This window comes from Mizuhopecten yessoensis, unplaced genomic scaffold (genome assembly GCF_002113885.1).
Source record: "Mizuhopecten yessoensis strain PY_sf001 unplaced genomic scaffold, ASM211388v2 scaffold11145, whole genome shotgun sequence".
Classification (NCBI taxonomy): Eukaryota; Metazoa; Mollusca; class Bivalvia; order Pectinida; family Pectinidae; genus Mizuhopecten; species Mizuhopecten yessoensis.
In genome coordinates, this window is record NW_018408902.1 from 821,560 (window position 1) to 844,714 (window position 23,155).

At 37.6% G+C, this 23,155-nt stretch overlaps 1 protein-coding gene across 5 annotated transcripts in view; it reads right to left on the minus strand.

Annotated features, from left to right (window-relative positions):
• Positions 1–23,155, minus strand: part of LOC110466848 (puratrophin-1-like) — a 107,870-nt gene that overhangs the window by 84,158 nt on the left and 557 nt on the right. Inside the window, exons 1-2 of one of the 5 annotated variants that reach the window (XM_021523637.1) lie at positions 20,569–20,633; positions 18,936–19,355 (exon numbers count right to left, since the gene is read on the minus strand). In XM_021523637.1, the coding sequence (XP_021379312.1) occupies positions 18,936–19,217 (282 nt within the window). In that variant the 5' untranslated portion in view covers positions 19,218–19,355; positions 20,569–20,633. Of the gene's footprint in view, positions 1–16,068; positions 16,132–18,935; positions 19,356–20,563; positions 20,634–23,155 lie in introns of those variants that run through there. The other 4 variants (XM_021523638.1, XM_021523636.1, XM_021523640.1 and 1 more) reach the window with 4 other exon arrangements.

Consider the following 23,155-nt stretch of genomic DNA (forward strand, 5'->3'; position numbering starts at 1 on the left):
GTGGGGGAGGAAGGAGTGTAGGGTTGGGGAAAGCGGGGGGAGGGAGGGGGGATTAAAGGGAGGATGATTATTCACCTCTTGCTGTCAAATACATCATCACATATTTTTGTACAGTCATATATTAGAATCAATAATCAATCTTGTTTAAAAGTCCCCATTTATTGATAGATTTTCCCCCTTTACACTGCTATATATACTAACTAGTATTTAACATGCAAGAAGCCATTACACACTTTAAACGAGCAGCAGACTGTAACAAGTTTAATCCTATAGGTCCGGAGAGGATAATCATAAGATAAATTTACATGCCTTTATAAAAAAAACACATGTTTAAACAACAGCACAGAAAGCTTTTGTTCATAAATGTCAGAGAGAATTTATATCGTTTAGGCGAATCTGATACAAAATAAATCTGGTTCCTCCCTGTCTGAAAGGAAATGTCAACATATCTGACTCTAAAATGAAAGGTCAGTTAAAAATACAACTGTATGATTTATTAATTATGGAAAAAAAAAATATTGAACATTAAGAATTATATCAGCCAGCTGGTTTAAAAAAGAAGATATAATTGTGAATTTTGCAGTTCCTACTATGAGATAAATGTGTGTAAACTTTATAGGAAGCCAACGCCTGACAAGTCAGTGATATGGAAATAATTCGGTCATAAAAGGCACTCATCACAGCCTCTGACCTGCTGGAGGTAGTAACACTCCAGTGAATAAAGTGACCAGGATGGTACTCCCAATAGAATCTGAGGTTTTCTTCATTGTCTTCTTTGCTTCGGGATATAAAAACAGATACAAAGTGGCCTGCTGCTTTCTAAAACATTAATGGGACCTTCGTTATATTTTGTTTCTTATCTACAATGGTTACCAGACTATACAGTGGTTTGGACAGGTTAAAGGTTTAAGTGACCTGTGAGAACACAGAATACAAAAAATAAAACATGTATCACTGTCCCCTGACCTTATATTATGCATAGTTTCGTTCAAAGACTGAAGATGATTTACTCATTCACCCCTGAAATTTTATAATGTACTATTCCAACCTTTGAATTGGAATATTCAGGGGTGAATGAGTTATTAATGGCAAAATTTGTTAATTCCACTCTTCCGTATCACCTGATCAAATAGCCCTGAGAAATAGCCCTGTAAACAGACAAAGCAATCTCACACATCATATGGTACTATTTAAGTAAGTGAACAAGATCTTTTTTCATGAAAACTTTGGTTGTTAAAGGGTCTGATGCAGGGAGGGCGTGATTCCCTGTACTTCCTGTCAGATTGACCCCTGTGACAAGATAAATAGCTATCTGTCCCTGCTTACTAGCCATGGAAACCACAATCAGTATCGCGACCTCTGACCTCTGTTTTGTGAGACCCTTGTAAAGACCTTTTGTTGTCACCTTCCTGTAGGACCTTTCCCCATTTGAGTCACCTGTAATTATATCCGAGTAGCCCACCTTAATAATCTGAAGCTTATAAAGCAATTGCTCAAAAACATTGAACTTACAGGTGCTATCACATATCGTATCTGACCTGAAAGGTGCATATTTGCCATTACATAGTATTTAATAAAAAAATAAAGTTTCTGTGTCAAAAACACCTGCATGCTCTGGCAGGTACTACACAGCATTTTACCATCAATAATCTGAGGGGCTTCTTCAGTAAAGTCAGTCCAAATATAGGGGGTGGGTTTATTACCAAATTAGGATTCAATTTTAGAATTGGTATCATCTTATACATCACGTCCAACAGTTTTGTGCAGCCAAATCAAAGTTTTTTTGTAAGTGCACAATGTACCTATAACATTGAACAGTCAGGATAATAAGGGGTCCAGGTGTTTAAAACCATCTGTAGTACAAAGCAGTACTGGACCACTGACCAACAAGTTTCCTTTAAAGTTGACTTATCATCTGTTCTGGCTGTTATAGTTGTGTTAGATCACAAGAAGAAATCTCTGGTCCCATTACTTACGTCACACCTCCTAAGGTGGGTGACTAACTAAACAGCAATGTTCTCCTCACATCTTATAAAAAGCTCTTTGTTTTTTCCCCCCTTACCTGAGCTCATACAAGATGAAGATTACTCTGTATCCTTTCCCCCTAGCTAGGAAATAGTTACACCTATACAGGCAACATAGCATAGGTTACCAAATGGTTTCACAACAAATGTGTAACATTTTGTTTGTAGTAAATTTACAATCATGAAACATTTGTCTCTTTGACAAATAACTATGATGTTATCACAGTTATGCAGTGTTATAATTAATCAACAACACGACAAAGTATTGCAAGCCATCTTTGGTGTGCTAAATGACCAAAGGGCCGTAACCTGTATTTAAAAGGGCACGAGACCAAACTTCAGTATGTAATTTTACACCATTCAAAGAGGTTATGCATGCAACCTTTGGCAATTATAGGTGACTGAATATGAAATATGCCCCAGACAAAATGATATACAGACAACTGTCTACCTGAAATATTTCAGATTTAAAAACTGTTTAACAAAGGTCCATAACTGTGTATATAGAATGGCACGAGAACCAATTTCATTATGCAACTTTACACCATTCCAAGAGGTTCTGCATACAAACTTTGGCAATTATAGGTGACTGAATATGAAATATGCCTCAGATAAAATGATATACAGACAACTGACTGACAGAAAGAGACTTCTAAATTTCAGATTTAAAAATTGTTTAACAAAGGGCCTTAACTCTGTATATAGTGGAGCATGAGGCAATATTTCTTGCATTTGTAACAGTATCCTGTCAGTAACATATTCCTACATGATCTGGTTCGTGGACACTGACATTTATAACTAGGTAATTAATGTATTCCTTCAGTCATAACGTACCTCTGACTGGATCAGTTATGCCATCTTTCTTGACAGTTACATGATGCTGTTGGTCCCTTATTAATCAGAAAAGCCATTAGGTCTTAAACCTAATTAACAAGAAATGCAGAGTGAGAAAGAGGTGTACGAACTTGGTTTTCCCGCACATTTTGAGAAATGCCACAATCCTTGATATGGAAAAATGCTGATGGCATTTCAAAGCATCTTTTATTGACTTTCCATCATTTCTAATATATATAGAATTTACTGAGATTTTCTCCAAAGTCTTTCTGGTTATAAAGCATCCATAAGAAAATTATGCAAATATAATCGGATTTCTCTAAAAGCAAAAACAACTACCCTATGTAGTTGTTTGAAACTTTCGACACATTTGATACTTGCAATATTGAAGATGCACCAAGATAAATTACTTGAACAAAATAGCCCTCAATCTCAGCATACCATAAGCTAAATATGACTATAGGGCTGATGATTCTGTAGAGGAAGTTGTTCAAAAGAAAGGTTGACAAAGAATGCTGCACTATTGTTTAAACTCAGAAGAATTTAATGGCAAGAAAGCTAAAAACTGTGTAGCAGTAAAATTATAATGTTGAAGTGACAAGTTAAGAAAAAGCAGATTTCTTTGTATACCAATTTGAACTCGAATATCGTTTTTGATACACTTTTATCTACCAATATTGAGACAAGATTTGAAGATTTATTGTAATACTGTATCAGTTTGTAGACACATAGGGCCATCATCTACAAAGGACTGACAAAGGTTATGTATCTTCCTTATAGACATTATCCTGTATCCTGAACCCAAATATTTTTGGCTATATTCACCATGGTAAGACCATTATTTTCAGTATACTGTACATGTGTAACTGGAACCTTTCACCAAGTCAAACTTTCACCCTTCACCAATAAAATATTTTATCCCCCAGTGTTCTTTCGACCTTCACATGTAATGAATATATTTGGTTTTCTGTTTACAGAGGGCAAAAAATGCAAAATATAAACTACAGCGAAAATGTCCCGGCATACAGTATTTACATCAAGAGGATTTTTAAAATAGAATCTTTCCTATCGACATAAAACTAATCTATAAGGAAACACATCTTTTCATTACATGTGTAAGAGGAGAAGAGAAATGCACTGCCTGATGCAGATTCGAACCTGGGACCCTCTGAACTCTAGATGGATGCTCTATCAATTGAGCTACCTGGTCGCTGGCAAAGGAACTAGTATCATATGTTCCTTCCTCCTTTCTTTTGTCTTTGCCCATGAAAACAATCATTACAACTCTGGTTTAGTTATCCCCTTGCCACACATTCACTCAGTACCTGTAACAAGGGTAGGTCACAACACCACTGTAACAGGAAAGGGAAAATGCATGGCCAGATAGGGATTTCAACCCTGAACCCTCCAAACTCTTGACAGAGGCACAACCAATTGAGCTACCTGGTCGGCGGCAATCAACACAGTCCAGTTCTGCTACAGATGTCCTCATGACCAATGGTGCCCTTACTGAGCCTAAGCTGTGCTGTCCTCAAGTCTCAACTCCTGTTCTTTTTTGTTCTCAGACCATGTAAAGACGGCCACAGGCACAAACATATATAAGCCAGGATAAATCCTCACCTCCATGAGCCTATGAACTGGAACGGTAAGATTTTGAGTCTATTACTTAGAACTACAGCCTAATCCCTAATTCTTAATACCAAGCACCTGGCTAACTGCTGAGATTATATCCTTCAATACACTAATCTAGTGTCTCGATCTTCAAAACATTTTATTCTGGAAAAAAATGTATACTCTGAAAAATAAATCACACTGGAAGTTGAATAGTAAGCCCCTGTGGAATTAAAAGTATTTCTCGTGAATCCTTATTAAGTTTGCTTTTTTTACAAAGAATCTTGAGTCAGATAATCCAATCCATTCACTGTATGTCATATTGAGCTGGATTATTCAATCCAAGGGGACTAATTACAGTTTGGTTGTACGTAGTATCTCCATCTAGATTTCTGAGGTCTTGTGTTTGAATCCGGATCTAGTGGTTGCATATGAACAGTATCATCACACACTTGATATAAATATTTGCTGTATAGTAAATACGTTATGTGTTCACTCTGGGAGATCACATATAGATTTAATTGATTCAGGAGGAATAATAATTGATATACATATCTTTGCTCATACAATATATATTTGTCAGAGAATGGATATATCACCTAGCTAAGGTAAAATTTCCTCCATAAAATCTCTGATAAAATCTAGAACATTACTGTACCCCGTTGCTGTAGTAGGTCTCCCTTCCTCCTAAATTTATGTGATAATGCTAAGGACATATACACCTTGTCAAATAAATTTGAATAAAAAAACATCATCTTACCTATGATCCTATTGAAGATGTGAAAACTTCACTGTGGGTCGAGTTAAATCCAAACAGGTGTGTCAAAATTCACACAGTATATCTAATACTTATAAACCAGCGTATACAGACTTCTGACCAACCACCCATGAACACCAGCGGCCGAACGGTCACGCTTGACCGATCATGAAGAGCCACCCTGAGTGGGTGCCGTGTCCGATTACGCTAGCCTACATCGCCACTTGTCACTCAACAAACATTCGTACAGTTCCATCTCGCCGCACTAAAACGTGGCTTGTCAAACTTTTCTGAATGCAGTTGAACTTTCTTTATGAACTTTACTGTCCTTACGGTAATCTGAGCTCATTTACCACACAAGAGTTCGCAAAGTTTCCATTATCTGTTTTCAAAATTTGGTCATTCTATCATAAAGACTAGAACATTTCTTTAGAACTGACATCATAAACTATGTCTCTCCACACCTCATAACTTATTATAGTGAATCAAACGAAGGAATTCCCCTTCTATATATATATACACAATCATTTATACGATTTAGGTTCAGATGAAATGCAGTGAGTCCCCTGCAGATCACCAAAAGTCCAACATAATACCTATATCTCAGGAACACAGGTAGTTAATGTATGATCACAATGTCAGGATCAACTGGTGACAAGTATGAAGTACACAGGTAAATAAATAGTATCGTCCTGGTGTCATCATAGAGGAACAGGTATTGTCTGTACCTGATCACGTGTGCTAATCTGTCATCAATACCTGGACCAATAAAGCACAATGTCCAGGTGACAATACAGGTGAGATTGTCTGTTACAGGTAGGTAATCAAGTCCAGTAACGATTTGTTACAGGTAGGTAATCAAGTCCAGTAACGATCAATCAACATTTCATCATACAAGGACATGTCCTCTATCACGGTACCTCCATCACAAAGAATAAACATTCGTGATCTCTCTACCATGTGTACGTTACTGCGATATATAGATACAATCTATACCTACACAGCTAATATTTGTACAAAAGAGAGGATTATTCCACACGAGACATTCATAGAATGGTTACATGATAGGTGTTACCTACATATACAAAATACTGTGATTTCCTGTCACATGGCAATACCTGTACAAATCGCACCTGTTGACCTTGGTTTGCTATCCATAACAACTGACAATGTGATAAAAGTCAACCTATGTGAACAGATACACTATATCAAATTCTGTAAAACACATAAAAGATATGTGATCTGGGGTGAAACTGGGTATCTTAGGTACATGACCCATAACTACCGGCCAAAAGATACATTACTGTTCCACCTTTTAACCTTCATACTGGACAACACAATCAAACAGTTGAGTTTTCATTTCAAACGTTTCTGTACAGTTAAATTACCTGTGAAAAACTCAAGGGTCTTACATCCACAAAATGTCCTCTATTTTTGAGCAAGGTTAACACAAAAGTAAGCAAGGGCTAATCAATGTAAAATATACAGCATGTAACTCTATATAAACCAGACTTGTATACAGTATATATATAACACAACACAATGTCATCTGTCTACACCAAACCCTAAATAACAGGTAACTCTGTATAAAGGGGACCCTTCGCATACAGTATATATATATATAGCACTACACAATGTAACCTGTCTACACCAAACCCTGAATAACAGGTAACTCTGTATAAAGGGGACCCTTCACATACAATATATATAGCACTACACAATGTAACCTGTCTACACCAAACCCTGAATAACAGGTAATTCTGTATAAAGGGGACCCTTCACATACAATATATATAGCACTACACAATGTAACCTGTCTACACCAAATCCTGAATAACAGGTAATTCTGTATAAAGGGGACCCTCACATACAGTATATATAGCACTATACAATGTAACCTGTCTACACCAAACCCTGAATAGCAGGTAATTCTGTATAAAGGGGACCCTTCACATATAGTATATATATATAGCACTACACAATGTGGCCTGTCTACACCAAACCCTGAATAACAGGTAACTCTGTATAAAGGAGACCCTTCACATACAGTATATATAGCACTATACAATGTAACCTGTCTATACCAAACCCTGAATAACAGGTAACTCTGTATAAAGGGGACCCTTCACATATAGTATATATATATAGCACTACACAATGTGGCCTGTCTACACCAAACCCTGAATAACAGGTAACTCTGTATAAAGGAGACCCTTCACATACAGTATATATAGCACTATACAATGTAACCTGTCTATACCAAACCCTGAATAACAGGTAACTCTGTATAAAGGGGACCCTTCACATATAGTATATATATAGCACTATACAATGTAACCTGTCTATACCAAACCCTGAATAACAGGTAACTCTGTATAAAGGGGACCCTTCACATATAGTATATATATATAGCACTACACAATGTGGCCTGTCTACACCAAACCCTGAATAACAGGTAACTCTGTATAAAGGAGACCCTTCACATACAGTATATATAGCACTATACAATGTAACCTGTCTATACCAAACCCTGAATAACAGGTAACTCTGTATAAAGGGGACCCTTCACATATAGTATATATATATAGCACTACACAATGTGGCCTGTCTACACCAAACCCTGAATAACAGGTAACTCTGTATAAAGGAGACCCTTCACATACAGTATATATAGCACTATACAATGTAACCTGTCTATACCAAACCCTGAATAACAGGTAACTCTGTATAAAGGGGACCCTTCACATACAGTATATATAGCACTACACAATATAACCTGTCTACACCAAACCCTGAATAACAGGGAGCTCTGTATAAAGGGAACCCTTCACATACAGTATATATATAGCACTACACAATGTGGCCTGTCTATACCAAACCCTGAATAACAGGAAACTCTGTATAAAGGGGACCCTTCACATACAGTATATATATATAACACAACACAATGTAACCTGTCTATACCAAACCCTTAATAACAGGTAACTCTGTATAAAGGGGACCCTTCACATACAGTATATATAACACAACACAATGTAACCTGTCTACACCAAACCCTGAATAACAGGTAACTCTGTATAAAGGGGACCCTTCACATACAGTATATATATATAACACAACACAATGTAACCTGTCTATACCAAACCCTTAATAACAGGTAACTCTGTATAAAGGGGACCCTTCACATACAGTATATATAGAACTATACAATGTAACCTGTCTACACCAAACCCTGAATAGCAGGTAACTCTGTTTGAACCAGACCTTCATATATGATATGAGACAGAATAAGATGTATTTCTATGTGCTGTGTCTTTTTCAAAACGTTGTCATTCCGGAAACAAACCTATGCAGGTCTTGATGTTTTTGGATTAAGACAGTTTCCTGTAGGGTTAAGTGTTACATTAACTATTAGATCAGCAGATTCTGCACTTCTAACTTATTTGTACTCTGTAGGCCTACCAAGAGTTATCCTCCCTGGAAAGGTTATGCCCCCTTACAAGTATAGCTTGAGTTTAAGGATGCGACTTGTCATCAAAATTAAAGAACCATGGCTGCCCTGGCTTATATGTCGATTTAAAAAGAAGTTATGGCCATTTTAGATTTTCCCAGAGCCTTGAGTCCAGGTACCTATACTTTAACTCCTATCACAGGTATCACTCAAACAAAAACAACACATACATATATTTAGAAACAGAAATTCTATCATATCCACTAAACCTATATTAATTGAGACTTCAACATGCATATCATGGAATGAGAGAGACTTTTACATTTCATGTCAAAGTATGGGGTTTGTCATTTCAGTATATCTACATAAAGGCCTTGTTTGGTCAACTATAGTATATTTATGATATGCTATCTGTATACATGTAGTTCAGAAATACACTTTTGCAAGTTGTGGTATATGTACTGTTAACTAATTATTTTCATCAATAACAAATACACGATTCAGCAAAACAGGTCAGCACTTATCAATATAAAAATCGGTCATTTAACAAAACAGTGACAGAAAAAGTACACTGCTATAACAGAGCCTCTCATTCTAACACTAATAGTTTTATTGATATAAAAACTTATTAATAATCTCATCAAAATTGTACACCATAGTGAAAAACACTTGAGGATATTATACACATTTGCACTCTACCGTCCATTCATAACCAAAATGAAAACAAGCCTATAATTGACCCTGATCTGCAGTGGTCTGTGTCAATATTTTTCGTCAATATAATCAATAAAAAAAAGTTAGGCTTGTCTGATCACACAAACATAAAAAGTATTTCCACATGAACTTTCTTTTAAAGACAGAATATGAATACATAAATGAGCAGACTTGTAAACAGACATGACCATATTGGTTTTACCGATAGTGAACACTGGTCATGCTATGTCATTAAGATCAAAATGCCGCCAGTTTTTATTTTACACCCTTACAATGAATCACCTGTTAGACACACCTGTGACAAAATATACTTAAAGGACACACTTTTGTTAGTTACTTATAAACTTACAATAACACGTATAGCATCAAGTGAACCTCATTTATAAGCCTGAAGCTAAAAGATGTGTATTTTGAATGGAAATCCGGTCATAATGACATAATACAACTCAGCTTGCATCCTCTGTATTTATACATTACATAAAATTTTCCAGGTAAGGAAGGCAATGGGTTCTGTTCCCTGGCCGGGACATACCAAGGTCCTTAAAAATGGTAGTTGTTATTCCCTGCTTAACCTTCAGCATTTAGGGGAATGGCAAAAACTGGTTCACCCAATGTATAATGTGACCGGGAGGAATGCTTTGCTGGATTCCTTCGGCATGGTATTTCAGTGAGATAGCACTATAAAGTTGGCCTCAGATCAGCGCTATCACAAGAAGGCAAGCACACCAACATACCATGTCTCATGCATACACACACACACGCACACATACACTACACACATGGAGGCACATCCTTAAATGACCTTAGCTGTTAATAGGACGTTAGACAAAATTAAACCAAACCAAAAGAAATCATCCGGTATTGATCTATAGGTTAGAAACTTATAGGATCAGTGTACTCAACAATTGGAACTTTTCACTCTCATTCCACAGATCAGGATCTCAGACACTGGTGCCAGCTCTTGATCTATTGACAGTAGAAACTGGAGCTGGCGTTTGTTCACTTAGAAATTGGAACTGGCCCTGGTTCGCTCAGAAACTGTAACCAGCCCAGGGGTGTACAATTTTGTATTTAGAGTACTAGCCATTGGGTAGATTTTGGAAAAATTCTACTAGCCTGACCTATATTTGTATCATCAATATGAAAAAAGGCTCAGCTATCTGGCTGAAGGAATACCTTTGCAGTTATGGTTCTAGTTGTAGCTCTCGATCTGGTGACTAGGAAACAACCAGTTCTGACAGGAAACTGAAATAAGGTAGTAGGTTCACCTGGTACCAGTTCTGGCTCTATCGACAGCAGTAGATCGGTATTGTGGGACCGACTTAATTAGCTCCATGTTGCTATTTCCTTACATAAACAGACCTAATGCATGAAATATGAATTAAAAGTTTGCACTAAAAGTCACCGAAAAAAACTTGACAGCGCTGTTGATGTTGGAGATGGTGCTCAATGACACATGCTAGTGCCTGAATGGGTACCATTGTGATTAAATACCTTAATCCCAGCTTAATATATACCTCACATGTTAGCAAACACTGGGATGGGTATCGGCAACACATAGAAACATACCTGTCAAGTTTGTCATAAATACAGGTTCATACTCTCACAAACTGTCATAGTACGACACTAATAATACCAATATGGATCACACCACCCTCACAAACTGTCATAGCACTCCACTAATAATACCAATATGGATCACACCAGCCTCACAAACTGTCATAGCACTACACTAATAATACCAATACAGGTTCATACTCTCACAAACTGTCATAGTCCGACACTAATAAGACCAATATGGATCACACCACCCTCACAAACTGTCATAGGACGACACTAATAATACCAATATGGATCACACCACCCTCATAAACTGTCATAGTACGACACTAATAATACCAATATGGATCACACCACCCTCAAAAACTGTCATAGTACGACACTAATAATACCAATATGAATCACACCACCCTCACAAACTGTCATAGTACTACACTAGTAATACCAATATGGATCACACCACCCTCACAAACCGTCATAGCACGACACTAATAATACCAATATGGATCACACCCCCCTCACAAACAGTCATAGTACTACACTAATAATACCAATATGGATCACACCAGCCTCACAAACTGTCATAGCACTACACTAATAATACCAATATGGATCACCCCAGCCTCACAAACTGTCATAGCACGACACTAATCATACCAATATGGATCACACCACCCTCACAAACTGTCATATCACTACACTAATAATACCAATATGGATCACACCCCCCTCACAAACTGTCATATCACGACACTAATAATACCAATATGGATCACACCTCCCTCACAAACTGTCATAGTACGACACTAATAATACCAATATGAATCACACCACCCTCACAAACTGTCATAGTACTACACTAGTAATACCAATATGGATCACACCACCCTCACAAACTGTCATAGCACTACACTAATAATACCAATATGGATCACACCACCCTCACAAACTGTCATAGTACGACACTAATAATACCAATATGGATCACACCACCCTCACAAACTGTCATAGTACGACACTAATAATACCAATATGGATCACACCACCCTCACAAACTGTCATAGTACGACACTAATAATACCAATATGGATCACACCACCCTCACAAACTGTCATAGTACGACACTAATAATACCAATATGGATCACACCACCCTCACAAACTGTCATAGTACGACACTAATAATACCAATATGGATCACACCACCCTCACAAACTGTCATAGTACGACACTAATAATACCAATATGGATCACACCACCCTCACAAACTGTCATAGTACGACACTAATAATACCAATATGGATCACACCACCCTCACAAACTGTCATAGTACGACACTAATAATACCAATATGGATCACACCACCCTCACAAACTGTCATAGTACGACACTAATAATACCAATATGGATCACACCACCCTCACAAACTGTCATAGTACGACACTAATAATACCAATATGGATCACACCACCCTCACAAACTGTCATAGTACGACACTAATAATACCAATATGGATCACACCACCCTCACAAACTGTCATAGTACGACACTAATAATACCAATATGGATCACACCACCCTCACAAACTGTCATAGTACGACACTAATAATACCAATATGGATCACACCACCCTCACAAACTGTCATAGTACGACACTAATAATACCAATATGGATCACACCACCCTCACAAACTGTCATAGTACGACACTAATAATACCAATATGGATCACACCACCCTCACAAACTGTCATAGTACGACACTAATAATACCAATATGGATCACACCACCCTCACAAACTGTCATAGTACGACACTAATAATACCAATATGGATCACACCACCCTCACAAACTGTCATAGTACGACACTAATAATACCAATATGGATCACACCACCCTCACAAACTGTCATAGTACGACACTAATAATACCAATATGGATCACACCACCCTCACAAACTGTCATAGTACGACACTAATAATACCAATATGGATCACACCACCCTCACAAAAATTATTCAACAGGTGTCTAAACTGATTAACTGATTGATTTTGTTGTTAATTTTCTATTTGTCTATGTGGGGCGGGGTTTGAAAAATCAATGACAGGTAAGACAAAAGGGATATCCTGGATATCCAGGCATGTTACGAGTAACATGCAAGGCAAGTAATTAAAGTAGATATTTAGTAAATAGTCTCCGTAAGGCCAACGAATAGAGGATATCCATCTATAGCAGCTTGAGGGGGCCATCTTGGCCATTCAGGGGCTATTCACACATTTTGAGTCATATGAAAGGACTATCATAAGACATCTGGTTACTTAGGTGATGGCATCTTGACAAGATATGGATAACCCTACCAAGACAGGTTAGGACACAAGTCCTGGGTAGGTCTGGAGGTCATCCAAGACAGCTTACGGGGCGTTCAGAACAGGTTATGGGGAACAAGGCCGGTTGGGAAGAAAACATCATTGGTGGGTTTGACGAAGGCCCCTGTGGCAGGTTGAGAACCTGTTCAAAAGATGTACAGCTAGGGGAATTCAGCTTATAATTCTGACACCGAGTAGATAATACTGTACATCCCTTTACCCCACATAGGACAATGACTCCTTCACTTTCTAAGCCACAGTGGCATGATTAAGCATCCCTACCCAATCTACCACCCACCCCTATCCTTCACTGGTCGTCTCAGTAACACCAATAACACCACATAGTTGTTTGACAAGTCAAAGGCATTGCTGATGCTCCGAGAAACAGGAACCCCCTTCAGCCATTCAGTATCATCCATGGTGGAAACGAGAGTGTAGTTGATCAGGAATGTTTGAGAACTGCTGGCTATTTGTCTGTGTGCCTTACAGGAAATGTTTGACCCTGATCATATAGAACTTCAAACATGACTTCTCACAACAACAGATCAACAACATGGTAATACTGGAATGTAGTCTTTATAACGTTATCTCTTCCCACTACACAGCAGGGTAACCAAACAAACATGTTGATATTTACACATGATCTCATGTATAATATACAAATAAATTGTAGATTTTGTTTAATTTGTATTTAAAAACCCAATGACATTTATTCTGAATTAAGTACATCTTGTACCATAACAAGTATTGACACCAACCTATCACCTTCAAGATATTGCCGTTATCCTGATATTGACTGTCACAAAAAATATGATGAAGTAACAAAGTGACAGTAAGGTAGCACAGCTTTAATAAATTTTAAACAAATGAATAATGAAACAATCACCAGAATTGAAATATGACTTTTCATTATGTATGCACTGAACACATTGATGTTCACTATTATAAAACATCTTTTGTTTCTCGGAAATGGTATTGGCAAACTAATGAAAATATCATATACTTATGGAAGTAAGGGTCAAGACCAAGTTTTTCTGTCTACATCTGACCAGGGATTAAACTTATACAGATATCAATTAAACTGTCAATAGGAGCTACAACACCCCATGTTATACGGTGAGGATGGAAACGTTTACAACACCCCCTGTTGGATGTTGAGGATGGAAACATTTACAACACCCCCTGTTGGACGGTGAGGTTGGAAACATTTACAACACCCCCTGTTATACGGTGAGGATGGAAACGTTTACAACACACCATGTTATACGGTGAGGATGGAAACATTTACAACACCCCCTGTTGGACGGTGAGGATGGAAACATTTACAACACCCCCTGTTGGACGGTGAGGATGGTACAACACCCCCTGTTATACGGTGAGGATGGAAACGTTTACAACACCCCCTGTTGGATGTGGAGGATGGAAACGTTTACAACACCCCCTGTTATACGGTGAGGATGGAAACATTTACAACACACCCTGTTGAATGTTGAGGATGGAAACATTTACAACACACCATGTTATACGGTGAGGATGGAAACATTTACAACACACCCTGTTGAATGTTGAGGATGGAAACGTTTACAACACCCCCTGTTATTCGGTGAGGATGGAAACATTTACAACACCCCCTCTTGGATGTTGAGGATGGGAACATTTACAACACCCCCTGTTATACGGTGAGGATGGAAACATTTACGACACACCATGTTATACGGTGAGGATGAAAACATTTACAACACCCCCTCTTGGATGTTGAGGATGGAAACATTTACAACACCCCATGTTATATGGTGAGGATGGAAACATTTACAACACCCCCTGTTATACGGTGAGGATGGAAACATTTACAACACCCCCTGTTATACGGTGAGGATGGAAACATTTACAACACCCCCTGTTATATGGTGAGGATGGAAACATTTACAACACACCATGTTATACGGTGAGGATGGAAACGTTTACAACACCCCATGTTATATGGTGAGGATGGAAACATTTACAACACACCCTGTTATACGGTGAGGATGGAAACGTTTACAACACCCCATGTTATATGGTAAGGATGGAAACATTTACCACACACCCTGTTATACGGTGACGATGGAAACGTTTACAACTCCCCATGTTATATGGTGACGATGGAAACATTTACAACACCCCCTGTTGGATGTTGAGGATGGAAAAACTACTGATGCCAGTCCCTTGTTTGTCATCTGGTAAACTTTACCCTGACAACACTTAACACCTCACACCTGACAAATATCCCCACATCTGATATCTTAAATCATCAATGTTTGCAACAATTCGGAAAATTGAAATAGACAGCACCAGTAGAGCATGAAAGTACCTGATAATGGAACAGTGTGCTTACCTTGCTGTGTGTGCCACAGGTGAGAATATGGAGACAGATTTTAACTGGAGTACCTGACACTTAACCCCCACACAGGTAAAATAGCTGGTAATCAGTCCCCTAATCAATACTCCTTCAGGTAACACCCTATCAACAACCCTCTACTATCGAGTGTGTATGTACTTATCTTATACACCAGAAAAAAGCACATTTACCTCAAAATTGTTTTAGTAATTCATTAAGAAAAATACAAGAATTCCTATTTTACACATACCTGCACCTGTTGCTATGGTTCACAAGGTGAGAAAGGTGACACTTGTACAGGTAAAACCAATCGTATACAATAAGGATGTGAGAATATATATGACCTGGTCACTGGCATCCCCTGTCCAAAACTCACCCCTGTATTGTGGTGTAAAGCCAGGTCTATATGACTCACCTGGCTCATATGTTGACGAACAGGTGTATATACAACAGGTATGTAGTAACCTGTACCTCAGGTAAAAAAAAAAAGTTTCAGGTAAACTTGTTTGCACCGACTTGTGCTGCGATTAACAAATCTCAGCTTCACTGACATCTATCTCATGTGTTACTAACACAGGTAAAACTGTATCAGTGTACCTGTATATACATGCAAACAGGTAACATATCTTCCTTGGCAGGTAATAGATATGTAGCAGCTATAAAACTGCATAAACATAGCTTCATTCAAATTAAAGTTTGATTATTCATCTGAAAGGGTTTTGACATAAGAAGTGTAGAAATGTGTCGAGAATAGAACGGTGTCTGACTTACCGACCAGAATACTAATGAAGTATCAGCCAGCTCAGATCTAACTCTGTGTTACCTGTAACAAACATACCCAAGCTAGAGTAACAGATTGTTAGGTACAGACACATGAAAACTCAGACATGCTGAACCCCATTAGGTTTCCCACTCCCTTACTCTAGATAATCTGTGGCAGTAAAAGTGTCACAGAGAACAAATTGCTACCTTCTCTGCAATTTATTTGTTATATCATGAGGTCTGACATAATAGTAAGATATATACCAGCCACAGAGAAAGGAACCCTGATCTATTCTAGCTGAAGTAAGCCAGAGTTACCTCCCCTATAAATTTGCTGTCTTGTTGGAGTCCACTTCAGAAATGATGAACAGATCATGATCCATATGGAAACAGTGCAGACTTCTTCTCTTTATCAAATATCCAGATACTTCCCTTTTTGAATCAATCATAATATATTTCTAACATGCACATGTCAGCACATTTACAGGTTTCAAATAGATTTTATCAGTTACAGAAAAATAAACTTTTCCTTTAATGTGAATATTTAAATCACATCAAATCAGTTTATAAAGATATGATACTTTAGTACCTTCCCAGAACCAACAGATGACAGAATGTAGTGTGATTTTCATTGTAACTGGATAAGGTCCACTGGGCTGTGTAACTTAATGGGAAATTCTATGAAATTGGGAAAAATACAAAATGTATTGCAGATCTCCTTTTATAAAGAAATTGTGAAGGCTTTTCTTATAGCAGGTATATAACTAAATGACCAAATCATGTATTCCTCATGGATAAATCTTGTATTTCAAATTATGATTGTAAATGGATGTACAATTCAACTTGCCCGATACCTGGGGCTAAAATATTTTATGTCAAGCCCAGTGAAAACTTTCTATATTTAATATAAAAACCAAGGTCTGGCTAGTAGAACCTTTATAAACCTGCCCGAGGGATAGTATTCTCAATACAATCGTACAGCTCTGTAAATTATTTCCGAATTTTCGAATTAGATTGCTTTCCTAAATAACGAATGATTTGAAATTCTATTTCATCTAATCTAATTTCGAATTTGAAAAGAGTATCGTTTTTTAATATTAAAGCTACCAGTATGTATGTTCTTTCAAGGTCAAACCAAACATACTGAACAATTCCCAGTATAGTATGACCATACACCATACAGATAAAACTTCAAAACTTCAGCTTTGTACATTCAAATTCTAAATGAATACATTTATATATATATATATTCTTTTAGAAAATGACTCAATAAAATTGTTGTGAAGTTAATTGTTAGAAAGTATTATGGAGGTTTGGAGGGTGGGGAATCTTTTAAAATAAGGAATGGACCCATAAGGCCATAAAAAAATGTGGCGTGACAACTCAATTTAACGCATGGATATTTCAAGATATTTTAAACACAAACTGTTGATTCTGGCTGAAGCCCAACCATAACACACATACAGTATGGTGTACAGAAGGCTGAGAAGGGACTGTACCGCCCAAACACCAGTCCAAGGTAAAGTCTAGACGGGGAACAGGTGGCCAAGTCACCCGATATCAACAAATTTGTGGTCTACTGAACAATGTATTTTTCAACACTTGAGGTTCACATCTATTTGGATTTTACATACCTGCTGAGGACTTTACTAAGAATCTGTCAAGATGACGGATGTAATAATAAGTATACTATTGAGAAGCTGATTGCTTTGTTAATTATCCTTTGTTAATTGACTTTTCAATTCAAATTTAATTTGCACACTTTTGTGTCCTTGGATGCAATTCATTGATGTTGCCTAAATATGAAATGAAGCCTGATGCATTATGGGAAACTTCAACATTACCCTATTAATACAAACAATTCATCATTTCAACTTTTAATAATCTTCATATCTGAACTTTTCCTGCAGGTAAAGTCATATGCTGCCCCCATTGCAACACATAGGACCTGTTTCCTTTTTATCCTTGTTTACTCTTTCATTTCAACAGTATTTCTCTATCCACCCTCTGGTTAACCTGTTGTCAGAATAATGTGGTAGAATGGGTTTTCTAACTGTTGAGTACACATTATTGATATGTCAGTATGGTGGTACTGAAAAATTTCCTAATGTAGGCCCCAAGAGTCAGGTCTAAGTCTCAAGTAATAAGGACATTCAATAGCAGAGAAAATCCTTGAATTTGAGAGCAGTGGACCATTTCAGGATTTTCAGTAATATCAAAATTGAGAGGGGCTATTATATGTGAAATTTAAAGAAAAAATGGAACATGGAGAGGTCAGTTTCAGTTATGATGGGTCAATGGCCCCTCCAGGATCATCCCTGTTATTTTTTTGTTATATCAACTTCATACTGTATCATATTATGTTCCGCCAGTAGTGCGATTGAGTGAACAAATGAAATCTTGAAATCTTGCAATATTGTACAGTTATCTACCAGTATAATGAATATTCTTTTACTAGAGTTATTATATGTATTTACTTACATGTATGTCTGCAAGGCGTGTCAACAGAGTGACAGTAGGGTTGAGATACTGGGAAAAGAACTTGTGGAGGTTGCCATGATACTGGCTATGTAGGGTGTGTCTCGCCTGGCGGACTGCAGACAACTGCCCCTCCTCCTCCGTATACAGTGATGACAATTTGGTCTGCAACAGCAGCAACTCGTCATCCCCTGATAACGTGACACAAGTGTCTGGAGACACATCCTCCTCACAGTCCGTCCAAGTTGTCTCTTCTGATTCTGTCATCAGGTCTTCGTCAGTCATACTTTCCTTGTCCTCATATTCGCTCAAACTCTGAGGTTCCAGTGTATCGTAATACACTGAAGATGTTTCTACACATTCTGATATTTCATTTTCCTTTGACAGAGCTTCTCTTGCAAAGTATTCACCATTTTCAGCTGACTGCAACAAAAACGTTTGTGCACACTTTAAACTTAAAACTAACTGAGTCTCTGCTTCATGTCATCTGAAAATTGATTCGCCTCTTCCTACTAAAAAATCACACAAGCAGTAAGCCTTACTCAAGTCAAAAAAGGTGAGAGCAGAAGCAATAAAACCAAATTACCAGTAATGCATCATTTTTTTTTTAAATAAATACACTTTATCAACAAATGAATTTGCTAAGATGGAATCATTCTAATTATCTATAATTTATATTTGACTTTCAAAAGTAACAAACGTTTCCTTAATTAACACTTAACTAAGAAGAAACTTGAGTTAAGGAATTTCCTTCAGTTTTTACTTTATTATCTATTTACTAACATATTAATTCAGTTTTACCTTTGTAGATAAAAATAAAGAGATTTTGAAATACACAGTTAATTAATATTTAAAGTCGTTGCTGCTATCTCGCAAAGCTGGGGAAGCACACCCGACACATGTCTTCAACCCCATGGCCCCCACCCTGTCGTGGGGGTACATGTAAGATGTGCCTCCTCCCTCCAAATAGATTTGCCTCTAATAAGATCCTGCTTTGTGATAGCAGCATCAACTCCCCAATTTTGTACACCAAATGTAACAAGAGGGAAAATGCAATGCCAGACCGCGATTTTACCTAGGACCATCCTAATTCCTGATGGACGCTCTACCAATCATTAGCTATACCAGTTGGCCAGTGATCGACCCAGTCCAGTTCCGCTACATATGCAGAAAATGTGTTATTTGAAATCTGAAATTACGTAGTTCTCTGGCTTCACAGAGGATTCGACCTGAGACTCCTCAACGAAATTCCACCCCTGGGTTCTTCCATGGATACGCGCCTGTTTCATTGGGCCCCCACTAACCAATCTTGCTTACCAAACCGCAGTGTATGTATATATATATATATATATATGGGTCAAAGAAGTAATATAGACGGTAAAATCCCATATAAAACTGGATCCTAATGGAGGTATCCGTAGGATACGAATTACTTAAAATAGAATATGGGGCAAAGATGTAATTCCAACAGTGTCGACAAGTTTAGGTTGTCTTGATAAAGGAGCGAATCGCTCCGAAAATTTGACAACCTAAACTTGTCCACACTGTTGGAATTACTTCTTTACTCCATATATATATATATACATAGACATGATATAAAATAAAAATATAAAACTATAAAGAAGTCTTACCCTACCCTACTATATTGACGTAAAGCGTCTGTCTACTTCCAGGCTCCAGTTTCACTTTAACTTGCACGTGAGCCGGAAGTTACTAAACACACAGGTAAATCTAGGTGAAGGTGTTGTAACGTCATTTGTATTGGTCAATAATTACATATTACTGTATTGTCAAACAAATGCACTTCAAAAAATAAAGATAGCATATGATCGCATCAGTACATTATATAATAATGAATGTAATGTTCTGATAAAAGTTAGATAGGTGGCGGGCTGCCGAAAGACCTGTTAACCCTGTTACCAGAGACATATCGGCTCTGACTATGTAGCTTACAGACACATTTTAAAAAGTTATCATGACGAACGAAAATCGTTTAAAGTAAAAATTTCTCATGACAAAATAAATCGGTTTGAATGCCAAGTTACGATCTTTACATCAGAAACACAATTTTTCAACATCTTGATTCTTTTTTTACATTTGTATGTGTTTAGCTAATTGACGTGTCAAGCTAACCGTACATTTAGCACAAAGGCGTGTACAGACAACGCACAAAATTTCTGCTGAAATCTTGCAGACCTGCACTGCTACATAGTTTCCTGTGAATACTGTGAATACCGTGAAGAATTATCTATCCAACTATCTAATATATAATATAAAAAAAAAAATCACAAACCTTTTACTTCTTAAGAATGCTAATTGATGTACAACTCCACGAAGGGTTCACTGTAGGGTTAGGATTAACCTAATTCCTGTAGGAACTCTATCTAAATCAGAGATTTATAACTATTTAAATCTCTGATTTAGATCGAGTTCCTTCAGGAATTAGGATTAACCTAACGATAGCAACTGGGAGATGCAGGGGAGGGACAGCAACCCCCTTGAAATAACAAAATAGAAGTGGAAAGAGAATTCGAAAAACGAAAAATGTTTAATTCAACCGAAACCCAGTAAACATCTACACATTTGCATTGTTGTGTCACGGATCAAATTCCGTGGTTGTGGTACGTGCTACAACAACATACCGTGCTACAANCCCCCCCCCAGGCACCTGGAGTTTAGAAGTGCTACTCAAGTTCTTAGACAAACAATGTGCCCGGACAAACATGTGTACTGCCTGTTATTAAAACAATCACTATTAAAGTGTGAAACGCTTTCTCTCTACACAACGCATGTAAAAATATTTTACCAAATGAAAAAGTTTTGCCTAGCTACCTAAGTGGAGACATGACATTGCAAACGAGCTTTTAAATGACAACTCAGACACGATCAAACGGACGACACTCATTCCTACACTTAAACTCGTGCATGTTTTAATGTCAAATAAATAAAACCTGGCCACAGGCCCTACGTATACGTAGTTAAGATCGTTTACCTAGATCCTGTCGCTAGTCTGATCTATCCACTTAGATTAGTATTATGTTATTCGTATTATCAGATTTGACGAGCTCATTTCTTATATAAGTATGTTTTAAAAGGTCAAACACACTTCAAAGCAATATCTTTATTTTTTCCACCATCAGCATTTGCAAATAATATATACGTACTCCATTTTGACAGGTTATATGGAATATAAGTAAATGTCTACATTGCAGAACGGAATACTGTTGTGAGGGAAGTGTGTCGCTGTTACATACAAAAGGTAGTTGTTCTCCATAACATAACTGGGTGTTGATGGATAGGATGTCACTAAAGGTTACTGAATAATACTTATTCTGTAAACAAGGAGTAGAAGGGGGATTCGTCTAGATCTCTGTCATTGGACCCAAGAGTCCCGAGTAATACTGTCCTCTGATTTTTATCAATAACTTATAATAATATTTCCGGGTTTTTTTTACCTCACTTTTCATTTGTTGTTTTCATATATTTGATTCAGTCTCTGACTTGAAACAGTTGAGTTATTCTATAAATGGTATACGAACTCCTTTCCGCTAAACTAAAGTATCTTCTTTGGATGTCAAGTTTGTATTAACCATAACGTGCACATGTACGCTGCAATATGATGCAAGTAGTTCAGTCATTTGCAAGTCAAGAACTGATCTTTGACCCCGCCCCCTTCTAACCCTACAACCGATTCCGTCTAAACCCCGGGACACATGGTTGTCAGTTAAATGATCAGATGCGTACCTCCTCATCATAGTCTATGCGGCCTGAGAACGGAGGATATGCACCCGGGACACGAAGGGTGTGTCCTCCTAACCCCTGAGCTATGAGGTTGAGTTAGGTCATTGATGAGATATATATCTGTTCTATTTTAGATGGGTTGGGCGAGGGTCTTTCCATTTTTTTTCGTGAAACTAGTCTCGTTGCCGTTTCCTCGAAAATTTACTTCAACTCTATTTGGAATCCCCCTCCCCCTATCCTGTATCTACCATTGTTCTCCTGTCATAATCATAAATTGTTATGTCAGCCCTCCGTGTGTGCATGTCCTTGTTGACACGGGTTTCATATCGACATTCCTAGTTACGTCTATCAGTTAACCACGTGTTTGCTGATACTTCTGACATGAACAATGTTTAGATGGCAAATGATCGATAATAAGCCGGTCTGCTCCTGATGTTTGAATATAAACTTACTTCCATATTGACCTTTCTCCGCTAATACCC